Source organism: Otolemur garnettii, unplaced genomic scaffold (assembly GCF_000181295.1).
Source record: "Otolemur garnettii isolate 467f Iridium unplaced genomic scaffold, OtoGar3 scaffold00198, whole genome shotgun sequence".
Classification (NCBI taxonomy): domain Eukaryota; kingdom Metazoa; phylum Chordata; class Mammalia; order Primates; family Galagidae; genus Otolemur; species Otolemur garnettii.
In genome coordinates, this window is record NW_003852593.1 from 569,213 (window position 1) to 580,443 (window position 11,231).

An 11,231-nucleotide genomic window follows, 5' to 3' on the forward strand; every position below is an offset into this window, starting at 1 on the left:
AAAATTTCCTATCAGAATATCTCCTTTTTGTTTCATTTTATTTTAAATATTTTTTTAGTTTGAAGTTGTTTAAGATTCATGAGAGGTTCCCCAAAGCAGTCCAGAGGGTCCATCCCTGTGTGCCCCATTCCCAGAGAGGATGCTATCCACAGCCAGGTCAAGGTCAACACCTATTACTGGCACCATGACAGAAGCCTGGGTGTGCACCTTGCTCAGCGACCCCATTTCCCCCTCACACATGTGTGTGTACAGGCCTGTGTAACTTCAGTGCATGTCGATTTAAGTAGCTGCCACCTCAGCAGGACACAGAGCAGTCCGATGACCACACAGAGGAAGCACCTTCTGTCACAACTGCAGACCACGTGCTGCCCTCAACCACCCCAGACCTGTTTCCTATCACTGTTACCTCACTGCTGGAGAGAGAAGGGAGCAGGACCCTACAAGCCCCTGGGGTCAGCCTTTCTCACCCAGCTCATCGCCACTGGCCTCTGCCCCACACCGCAGGTATCTACAGCGTGTTCCTCTGCCCATGGGGCAGGGCTCTGGGTACCTGCTATCAGACTGTGAGCACGCATTTAGCTCCAAAGAAATCGCCAAAACCTTCCAGACAGAGCTGTCCCAATGGAGGAGTGCAGGCTTACCACGTGTTTTCCTGTCACTTTTAGAGACCATCTGCCATGATCTCTCACACTTTGCTTCTGGCCCCTTCCCACCCTCTTTCCTGGGGTTGCTATGAGGATTGCCCGCTCCTCACCGTGCCATCCTCTCTGCTCTGAGACCTCTCCCCACCCTCCGTCCCTGGTGGTGTCTGGACCCTGGTCTGAGACCCTTCCCTGCCCTCTGCTGTGGTAGAATCTGCCCCATGAGTCTCTCTCCTGGCTCTAGTATACTCAGCCCTGCAGCTACAGCTGTGTCTCCTCCTGGTGGGCCACGTCACTCTGCAGAGTTACCCTCTTTTGTATCTTTGGCTGTGGGGAAGGCTAAGCTCCCAGGGTTGTCTGCCTCTTGGCTCCTGCGGGCTGGGCTTATGGCATCTTTCCTCCTTGACTGCTGGGTTCCATGTGACTGTGCGAGGTGGGCGTCTTCCTCTCAAGAGACCAACCCTGCTGTGCACCAGCGTGCAACAGTGCAGGGTCACCCATAACCCAAGTTCAAGATCTGACCTGGTGCTAATAGGCTGCCGCGACGTGAGTGAGGCACATCTGAGCTCAGCCCCGACTCTGGCATGTGACCACAGGGTTCTACCCTCTGTGGGCCCTGGTTGCTGCAAGCACACAACTGGCCTCTGAGCCGCTTCTTCTAGAACAGCAAAAATCGCGGGCCTGAGCTGGCACAGCCTATCCATTCCTGCTGTCCCCTAGAGCCAGGTCCTGTTCTGTTAATTCTTCGTGGTTGTCAGATTTTTAGAGAATCTTTTTTTTTTAAGAGACAGAGTCTCACTTTATCGCCCTCAGTAGAGTACTATAGCATCACAGCTCACAGCAACCTCCAACTCTTGGGCTTAGGCGATTCTCTTGCCTCAACCTCCCAAGTAGCTGGGACTACAGGCACCTGCTACAACGCCCAGCTATTTTTTTGTTGCAGTTTGGCTGGGGCCAGGTTTGAACCTGCCACCCTCCGTATATGGGGTCAGCGCCCTACCTACTGAGCCACAGGTACTGCCCAGATTTTGAGAGAATCTTGACAGTTTCACTTGTAGTCTGAGACTTGTGACCTGTGAGCCACAACCACAGACAGAAACCAAACAGGCCTCGTCCTCACACAAGGAGCCCTGAGTTGCCCTGCCGGAATTGAGGAGTACAGGCTGCCTCACACTGCTGCAGGTAGGAGCCTGTGGGTCCTGCAGCAAGGCTGAGACCGCGTGGACCAGGAGGAAGCATCACAACCCACTTCCAGCAACTTGAGCCAATATCCCAAGGACCCCATGCTGGGAAAACAATGGTCATGAAAAAATGAACCACCTCTACCTCCTGATGAGGCCAGGCAGACATGGCAAGGCCATACCTGTCCCAGATGGCACCCAGGCTGACCATGGCCAGAGGCCAAGGCCCTAGGACCTGCTCTCACTCTGCCCCCTGCCTCACACCAGACGGGTGTGTGGTTGTTACCTTCTCATGGATCTCCTGCGTGGACTGTGCATCACAGAAGGCCACAGTGGCCACGTCCTTCAGGATGGGCATCTCTACCGTGCAGTCCCGGCCGTCAAGTAGAGCCACCAGGGGCCGCGGATGCAGCGGCCCATTCATGATCGGAGGTCGGACGCCTGCAAGACAGAGCAGAGGGCTCAGTTCCTGCCTCACTGAGACCCATGGCCACACCCACCACGCTGCAGCCACCTGCCCACAGGGGCTTGAGAGGCCAGCCCTGAGGTATTCCTACTCTGAATGTCCAGTCACATGGACTCCTGTAAAAAGTAGACTAAATGGAGCTGGAGAATGTTCTTCTGAGCAAAGTATCACAAGAATGGAAGAAAAAGTATCCAATGTATACACCCCTATTATGAAACTAATTTACACCTTTTATATGAAAGCTATAACCAAATAGCCTAAGAATATGGTGAGGGGGGAGGGAGAAGGGAGAGGGAAATGGGTGGAGGGAGGGGGTTTGGAGGGACCCCTTCTGGGGTTTATCTTATAGGGGTACAAGAGAATCTTTCTAAGAGTAGAATGTGAACGTTTTAAAACAATAACTGAGAAAATGACATGAAGGCTGTGTTGACCAGTTTGATGGAAGTAGTTCGGATTGCATGTGAAAACCCCACACTGTACCCCAGAAGTGCATTAATGTACATAGTTACTATTCAATAAAAAAATAAAAATAAATAAAATAAAAAGTAGACTAAAAGCTGGTATTCACACTTGCAGGACAGACATGGTAGCTGCCCTCCAGGGAGCAGGCTGGGGACTCCGAATGTCCAGTCACATGGACTCCTGTAAAAAGTAGACTAAAAGTTGGTATTCACACCTGCAGGACAGACATGGTAGCTGCCCTCCAGGGAGCAGGCTGGGGACTCTCCAAGGCCTCAGGGCAGCTCTGGGAGGCCTGGCCCTGTGCTCCACCCAGCTGCAGGGGTACCCTCATGGATGTGAATGTGCATGGATGTGCAGATTACATAAGAAGGCCTCAGGGAGACACCCCCAAGTGGCCACCCAGGCCTGGATGGGTCCCAAGGGCGCCTTCCCCAAGCCCTGCCTGGCCCGTTTCTGCTCTTAGATTTGAAAAGGCAAAAAAGGCAAAATACAGTACAAAGAAGAAAAAGATTAAACACCTCCCAGCACAAGAGATTAAAAATATTAAAAATCAGACATAAGTAAAGTTCGCCTGGGACCCAGGAGGAGAAACAAGGGCCTCAGGCAGACAGCACTGGTGGCCACTGTCACCCCCACCATGACCAGCAGTGCCAGAGTTGGGGTGGGTCCAACTGTCCACCCCCCATAACTTCATAAAGATGCATGTCCAGGCATGTCCAGGCATGTCCAACCAGTGGGAGGGGTGCAGGTTGAAGACTGACAAGCAGAGTGACCAAGCAGGCTCCTCCACTGACCCCGGATGCAAGAGGCTCATGGCCAACTCTCAGTAGCCAACCACATGCTCAGCCCCGTCTCCTGCCCTGTCCTGTGGTGGGCACAGCTTAGTCACTCAAGCTGTCAGCAGCTGGGGGGCAGGGACACACCTCCAGGATTTGCAAACCAGGCACAACATGAACCCCTGTGGCGGCCGCCCTCCCCACCGCAGCAACAGTCTCACTGCGCTTCCAGGCCCAAGCGGATGCTGCTGGCGACGGAGCAGGTCTGCGATGACCACCCAAAGCTGGAACAGTGCCAGGTATGGGTCTGAGGCAACCCGGCTGAGGCCCCAGGCTTGGTGGGACCCACATCCTGTGCTGACCGCCACACACATGCCCCTCTGCTAGGTCTACATGCTCCAGTTTGTCTCAGGAGAGGACACTCCCCAACTCCCCCACTCGCTTTCACTCAGACCAGCTGCCACACAGCTACAGGGTCTGCACAGCCAGACCAAGAGGCCCTGACTGGACAGTGCCCACCTATGGTGAATGCAAGGTGCCCAGCATGGATTTGTCTAGCCGTTTCCCATACCCGACTGCAAGGACTCATCCACATGCAAATGGGCTGGAAAGAAGCCATGCCCACAAGGAAACACTGTAAGCTCCACCCTGCTGCACTCCCTGAGCTGGTGTCACCTGCTGCCAGCACCTACAACCTGACTTCTGATGAAGCGAGCATGGACATAATGTGGTAGAGCTCACGGGGTTCTCAGTGCAGCATCTGAACCACACCCAGGCCCCCACACAGATACTTGTAGGAACTGCAGGCTTGGCCTATTGAACTGGCGCTCAGCTTTACCCTGCCAACAACTCAGCCACATCAGGACTGCTCAAGGAGGACACCTCGCTACTGGTGTGCCCAGGGGCCTAGTCCCTCATGGAAGGCAAGGGGCAGTGGATAAGAACACTAGACCCTACTGGGCGGTACCTATCAACACCCACAGAGCTGCCCCAGGGAGGCCCCACCCTCAGTGGCCTGAGGACATGCCCAGGAGGTAGCCAGGCTCAAGGTAATGCTAACCTAACCCATGCTGGATCTAGCCTCACAGCAGGACCTAACCAGGTTGAGGATCACAGATAGGGCGAAGGGACAAGCTCAAGGCAGCCTATGGTCCCAGCCTTTCTGAGCTCTAGCCAGGGGTAGGTAGCTGGGGTTGAATGGTCTTAGCCGGGGTTCTGCGAGGCCCCAAGGCCTATCTGCTATAGGCAAGATAGGGCCTCAGCACCTGCCTGAGCACCTGTCCTGGGACACTTTCTGCACAGACATGACCCAGGTCTAAACAAGGCTGTGCTCTGCAGTCTGCTGCTGGTGGCCACGAGGACCACAGGGAAACCCCCCTGGGGGGACACTGGGTGTCCCCATCCCAATGCACATGTGCCATAGCAACAGCTGGGCCTGATGCCCACCTAGCCCAGGCCCCCAGCATTGAGGACTGTGCTGTCACACGTCCCCAGAGCTCCTCCTCCAACACTCACAGGGACTGGCTTCGCCTGCTGAGACTCTGAAACCCCTACCAACCTGACATTTCTTAATATGGGCTCGGTTTCCACGACCATGAATTCGACTTTTCAAAGCTTTTTATCTTCAGAATCCCCAGGCAGAACCGCGTCCTGTCTTGGAGCCTCATCCCACGTCTTTAATTGTCTCGAGCCAAAGCACTCAGGCTTCCGATCCACGGCAGCCACTGAAGCCTGCGTCGGGTTCAAAGTCTTACTAAAAATTAAACACAAGAGACACATTAAAACACCATCGAGGGGCTGACTAAAACTCTCAAACTCCAGGAAACTCCACAAAAGCAAACCTCTCACTGCTTCCGTCACACCCAAGACTACTGGCTGGGACCTACCTGGAAGGCCAGAGTTGCTGCTGGCAAGGGCCCTGGCTCCAGCCGCAGACATGCGGTAGTATGCTCACCCTGGGGTCACAGCTCCTCCCGAGGCTGCAGCACCCTGTGGCCTCCCGCCCCACCTAGACCCCCAGAGTCCAAGAACCAGAAGCCAAAGGCAGGACATGCGGCCAGGCCAGGGAGCTGCAGAGCCAGGTCTGCTGCTGGTTCTGGAAACTTGTAACTCACATTGCTGCTTCCTAGGCTGAGACCAGGCAGGGACACTGGATTTCTACAAGGCTGTGAGATGAGGAATGGAGCACTAGCTGCCCAGGGTCTCACCCACAATGTCCACCTGGACCCTGCATGGTGCCACCTGCCACCCCGAAGGCAGTGCCCCAGCAACAGTCACTCGATTCTGCCAAAAACACTGCTCAGCACAGAGACCAGAGTGTGGGACACCCAGACACAGGGGCAGGGAGCAGCAGGGCCTTGCCACCAGGTAGGCAGCATAGACCCATCAAGGATACAGCCAGGGAAGCTACGAATGGGTGTGGGTGTTGACTACCCAGCCCTCAGAGTGTTCTGGAGCCTCCCATACCCCTGCTGCCCACACACTGGCACCAGGGGTATAAAGGCTGACACAAAACTTGTATCCTTCACAAAAGAGACACTAAAGGACAACAGAAAACTGTGTGAGTGCATGCACCCCACAGGCGGCCCTGCTGGGACATAGATCACACACCACCTCCACCTGTCTAGACCATCAACACAGCTAATTGGTCAGCGCTCCACCCGGGAATAGTCAGCGCTTGTGAAACTGGCCCATACTTGCCAGACTAGCTGCTCTGAGGAAGCGGGTCCTAGCACCCACACACACCTGGGAAGGACCCATGGCTGCTGCCCTGCTCCACGTAGTGCTCTGGGCCGAGGGGCTGCACCTGCACCGCAGGAGCCTAGGGGGACATGATCCTCTGACCATAGCTAGCCCACAAAGCTGCCCCATGCTGGGCGCAGCCTCCTCTTGATAGCTGCCATCGAGTCCTGTGGCCCCGACTCCATATGAGGCCCAAAGACCCTTGGGTACCTCACCTCATATAGGGACCCAGCCTCCCATGTCTCCCAATGCCGTCTACACTGCAGGGGATGGACCCCACATCTGCCCCATACTCTGGAGGGCACAAAGCCCAGGAAACATAGTGTTTCTCAGAAACGCACAGCTGCTCACACCTCCTAGCACAATGCAGTGTCTGAAGAAACACCGACTGGGGGGCATGGTGTCTCCCCTCGCCAACACATCATAAGTAGTGGCGTGTAGTATGTGAAAACTCTGTGCACTCTTTATGGTTTTTATGTAAATCTAAACTGTTTTTAAATAAAAATTTATTTCAAAATAAGGCAAAAGACAGCAGATAGCTCCCCACCGATCTCCCAGGAGATAGGTTGTGGGGGCTGCCAAAGGGGGACAGCCAGATGACCCAGGGCCTCCTGATGCCATGCTGACCGCCCATATCACGCACTGCCTGCTAGGCCCTCCCTCCTATTGGCTATACCTACCCACCCAGCCTGGGCTACAGGGTGCCAGGTGTGGGTCCTCCCAATGGACAGCCCCTCCTAGGAAGGACTAAGGCCTACGCATAGCACAGCACAAGGACCCTTCCCTGACAACCCAGCTGACTGGAGAGTATCAGGTCAGGATCTGCTCCCTCACACTCCATCAGGCATCCCAGACCATCCCCCAGCAGCCGCTTTCCATCCTCCCCACCTGCTCCAGCCTAGATTCAGCAGTCACTGACACTGCCCCCATGTCCCTCCAGCCTCATGGTCCCATGAGCACAGCCTCCCCATCCCCACTGAAGACAGAGCATGCCACACCTCCTCTGAAGACAAACTGTGTCTCCAGTCCTGGGAATAAAATCAAACATTGCCTGTTCCCATAAACCTGGGCCAGCTCCTCTGGCCACCTGCCACCCCTCCTCAAAGCCAATGCCCAGGAGGGTGCCCTATAGCTGCAAGGGCCTGGCAGTTTTGACCCCAGGATGCCACTGTGCCCACAACTAGGCCCTGCCGAGCAGCTACCTGGCATTGGTGAGGTGGCTGCTTTGGCCCCACAGGCCTGGGGACCCAAGGACTAGGGCCTGGCTGTGCTGCCCAGGGGAGGGGCTGACCCAGAACCCTCTGGGCCAAGATGTGGCCCCACTGGGCACAGTCCAGAAAAGACATGGTACTTCTGGAGACAGCATCCACAAGAGCCAGGGAGTCCCTGCAGCCTGGGAAGACACAGAGCAAAGCCCAAAATAAAAAGCAGTGTGTGCTGCCAAGACCCACGTTCAGGGATGTCAGTGGGCACACACATCCCACATGTGGAGGTGGCGTCCACAGAGACACATGGTGAGCTGCTGTGGAAACGTGAACTCCACCCTCAGTGAAAGAGTGTAGCTCACTGGGTTCTCACCCCCTCCTTGCCCTTGTACATAGGGCATCCCAAATTATCCCAGCCTGGTATCTCTCTGTGGAGACCAACCCCCCCCCCCAGACTGTGGTGCCAGACACAGGCCTGGGAGGCCAGGCCACCATGAGGGCTGGGAAAGGGTCCTGCTGTAGGTCCGGCCATCTCCACCTGTCGCAGGCCCCCACTTCCAAACCAGCCGTCCACTTGCTGCTTTGTGAGCCAGCACCCTCTGGAGCTGGCCAGGAGCATGTGTAGGATCACCCAGAGGGGGACAATGGCTAACTAACGTTCAGCTGGTGGCCGGCCACCCAAAAGATTTCTGGCTTTGTGGGGGAAACACGACATTTCCTGGAGGCAGAGCTATGCAAGTATGTGGCCCCTGATGTGGCTGCACCTCAGAGACCATCCTGCTCCGGGCCAGCAGCGCTCCAGGTGCTGGGCAGACGCTGTTGGACCGGGGGGGTATGTGACCACAGCTGCAGACAAACTGTGACTATCAGGGGACTCCGAAAGAGGTGCTGCTGGCAAGCTTTCCATCAGGAACACAGTTAAAAAGGCAGGACCAGAATGACTCAAGTGGCTATGTCCCCCCAAGTCCCCTGAGCCAGGCCTCAGCCCTGGTGACACCAGCCAGACATGCTCTCTCCCACAATGAATAGAATAAGAACAGCAAGTCTTTCTAGCAGGGAGTGCCCACAGGATTGCAAAGCCGCAGGACACATGTTCCTTTGACTCAGGCACTCCATGGGGATATAGATGGCAGCGGGCACACAGATCTACCTACAGACACAGCATAGTGATACTGAGAGGTGCCAGTCCAACACTTCCCAGCACTGCAATACCATGCTGCCCATAACTCAGGCCAAGCTGCCCTGGGGCACTGGCCACATGAGGCTCACAGTGCAGGTGATGGTCAGCATAGGAAATCCTGAAACATGCTGGATCCCACCCAGGCCTGAGGGAACTCCTGGCCTGCTGAGCCTGGGGTCTCTTCTTACAGATGTGGTGACTTCTGCCAGAAGGGCTCCTCCTGTAAACATTTACTGAGCACTCACCAACTGGCAGTTTGCCAAATTATCAGTGTTCAGAGGGTGGTGACCCCCAGTCCCAGGCAGGACACACAGGGCTACTGGCACCTCCAGTCTCCCAGAACAGTGAGTCAGGGCCAGGCCGAGCCCACAGGACTGGGGCTTGTCTCAGGATACTCACCAGCACCCCCCCAAGACCATGCAGCCCATACATGACCCCCATCTGAGGTATCCTCAGGTTCACATATCCAGAAGAGACGTCCCTAGCCATGAACCCATCTGTGGAATTCCAGGGAGCCCATGAGCTGCCCTAGTTAAGGCTGAACAGGATAAAACTGCATGTTGGAGACAAGACAGAGGCCCCACAAAAGGCCCAGCAGCAGGAAGAACATTAAGTGCTCTTGAGAGGATGGGGTGGGGGAGCACCAGTAGGAGGCCAGCTGCAGCTATGTTTGTGTCCTCATGGTCACAGAAAGAGAGGAAGAGGCATCTGCAGCACTGGTGGAACAGGCAAGGCCATGCTCAGACCCAGTCAAGGTGACAGCCATGTGCACAGGGAGGCCAGGGAGAGGAGGAGAGAAGGATCTCAACTATAGCTTTGCATGGTCGCAGAGCTATGCTGACAAACTTCCAGGACAGACAACTGGCAGCTGCCAGACTGCTGTCCCCAGCAACAGCAGTACACACTGCCTCTGAGCATGGCACTGCCCCCAGCCTGGCCCTGAAAATTGCAAGTACCCACTGCTTAGACCGGCACATCACCACAGTTACCCCGTGGTTGCAGACGGTGACACAGAGAGGTCACATACTGACCAGGGCCCATTGGAATCTGCACTCTCAGCCTCTGTGGTCACTTTTCCAGACATTTGGTGAGGACATCACTTGCACAGGAGCAGCCTACACACAATTCACTGGGCCTAGATGCCAACACAGGGGCAAGGGGCACTTCTCTGCATGCTTGCTCACCAAATGTAAATGCATGGATGCATGGTCTGGTGTATCTGTATACTTGGTGGGCTAAACTAGAGGACATGGAGGGGCACAGACATGGAACTCGAAGGAGGAAACACTTAGCCGGACGGACCAGACCATCCTACCCCCCACCCACACGCTGTCCTGGCTCTGACTCACTCACATTCCTGACTGTGCAGGGAGAAATAGACCAACCTCCTGCCCTCTTCCCCAGTTAGAACAGCATTTTGCCCTGAGTGATTGCTAGGAAACCATCGCCAAGAGAAGGTCCAGCCCTGGCCAATTGGCCCTCTGTGGCATACCCAGAGACAGAGGATTGGGCTAGGCACCAGACAAGAGAAAGTTCTAGCCTGAAACTCTGCCGCTCAGGTGCAACCTCGTGGCCCTGGAAGAAGGAGCCCCTCAGGCGCCTCGCCCAGCCCCTCCCTGTCCGCACCCGGAACCGCCCCTCCCAGCAGGAAGGCCCAGGCTGCCTGCAAGCTCTGCAAAATGGCCACCGGCAGACCAAGGGACCTGCTAAGGTACTACTAGGCCTAGCGTCACCACTGATGCCGCGGCACCAGCCCAGGGCGGCCCGACCTCGCCTGCTCCCTCCCCGCCCCGCCCTCAGCCCTAGGGCTCAGGCCCGCAGGTCCTGCCAGCAAACGTGACGAGAGAAAGTGCCAAGTACAACCCCCCACAACGCCTACTTCAGCGGAGAGCAAGAGGATGGCTGCCCCCCACGCTGGCAGAACCCTTACGATTCTTATTTTTAAAAACGGAAAAGCAATTCAAATGGTGGGAGCCCTGCTACCAAATCTAACCACCACTGAAAACAGCCAGATGGGCAGTTGAGCCCTCTCCTCAGGGACAATCCCCAGTCCGAGGGCCACAACCTTCCCTCTGGTCCGCCGTCCCCAGCCCGGCCAGACTACAGCCTCTCAAAACTGGTCCTTGGAGGCTAGTCTTGTGGGCCAGCTGCGGAAGCAGGTGAAACGCGGCAGCAAGTGGTGGTGCTACAACAGGGAGGGGCCTTAAATAAGGCCGTGAGGTCAAGCGGACCGAGCACGCCGGCTGCTCTGGCTCCAGCAGGTGGACAGGGCTGGCGTCGGGACCGCGGCCAGAGATTGGGGGACGGGTGGGGCCGAGACTTAATAGGACCAGAGGCCAGGGCGTTCTTCCCGGAGCGCCAGGGTCCGGTTGGGTTGGGGGGTGCTTGGGGCAGGGCCAGGAATCCTGTGGGGCCAGGGAGCTGGTAGAGGTGAAAGCCCGAGGGGACAGGGGTCCCACTGGGTGGGGCCGGGTCCCACAGGGGTCGCCCCAGGCCCGCGGGCCTCTTTGTGTCACCTGCGCCGGCCGCAGGCGGGCGGAGCAGACGGATGGCGGCGCACGCGCACTCGTCTGCAGCA

At 56.4% G+C, this 11,231-nt stretch overlaps 1 protein-coding gene across 4 annotated transcripts in view; it reads right to left on the reverse strand.

The window, feature by feature from the left end:
* CTBP1 (C-terminal binding protein 1) overlaps positions 1 to 11,222 on the reverse strand; it is a 28,028-nt gene extending 16,806 nt beyond the window's left edge. Inside the window, exons 1-3 of one of the 4 annotated variants that reach the window (XM_012812270.2) lie at positions 11,170 to 11,222; positions 5,085 to 5,279; positions 2,109 to 2,263 (exon numbers count right to left, since the gene is read on the reverse strand). In XM_012812270.2, the coding sequence (XP_012667724.1) occupies positions 2,109 to 2,263; positions 5,085 to 5,091 (162 nt within the window). In that variant the 5' untranslated portion in view covers positions 5,092 to 5,279; positions 11,170 to 11,222. Of the gene's footprint in view, positions 1 to 2,108; positions 2,264 to 5,084; positions 5,387 to 5,412; positions 6,065 to 11,169 lie in introns of those variants that run through there. The other 3 variants (XM_012812271.2, XM_012812272.2, XM_023507683.1) reach the window with 3 other exon arrangements.
* Positions 11,223 to 11,231: the final 9 nt, after the last annotated feature.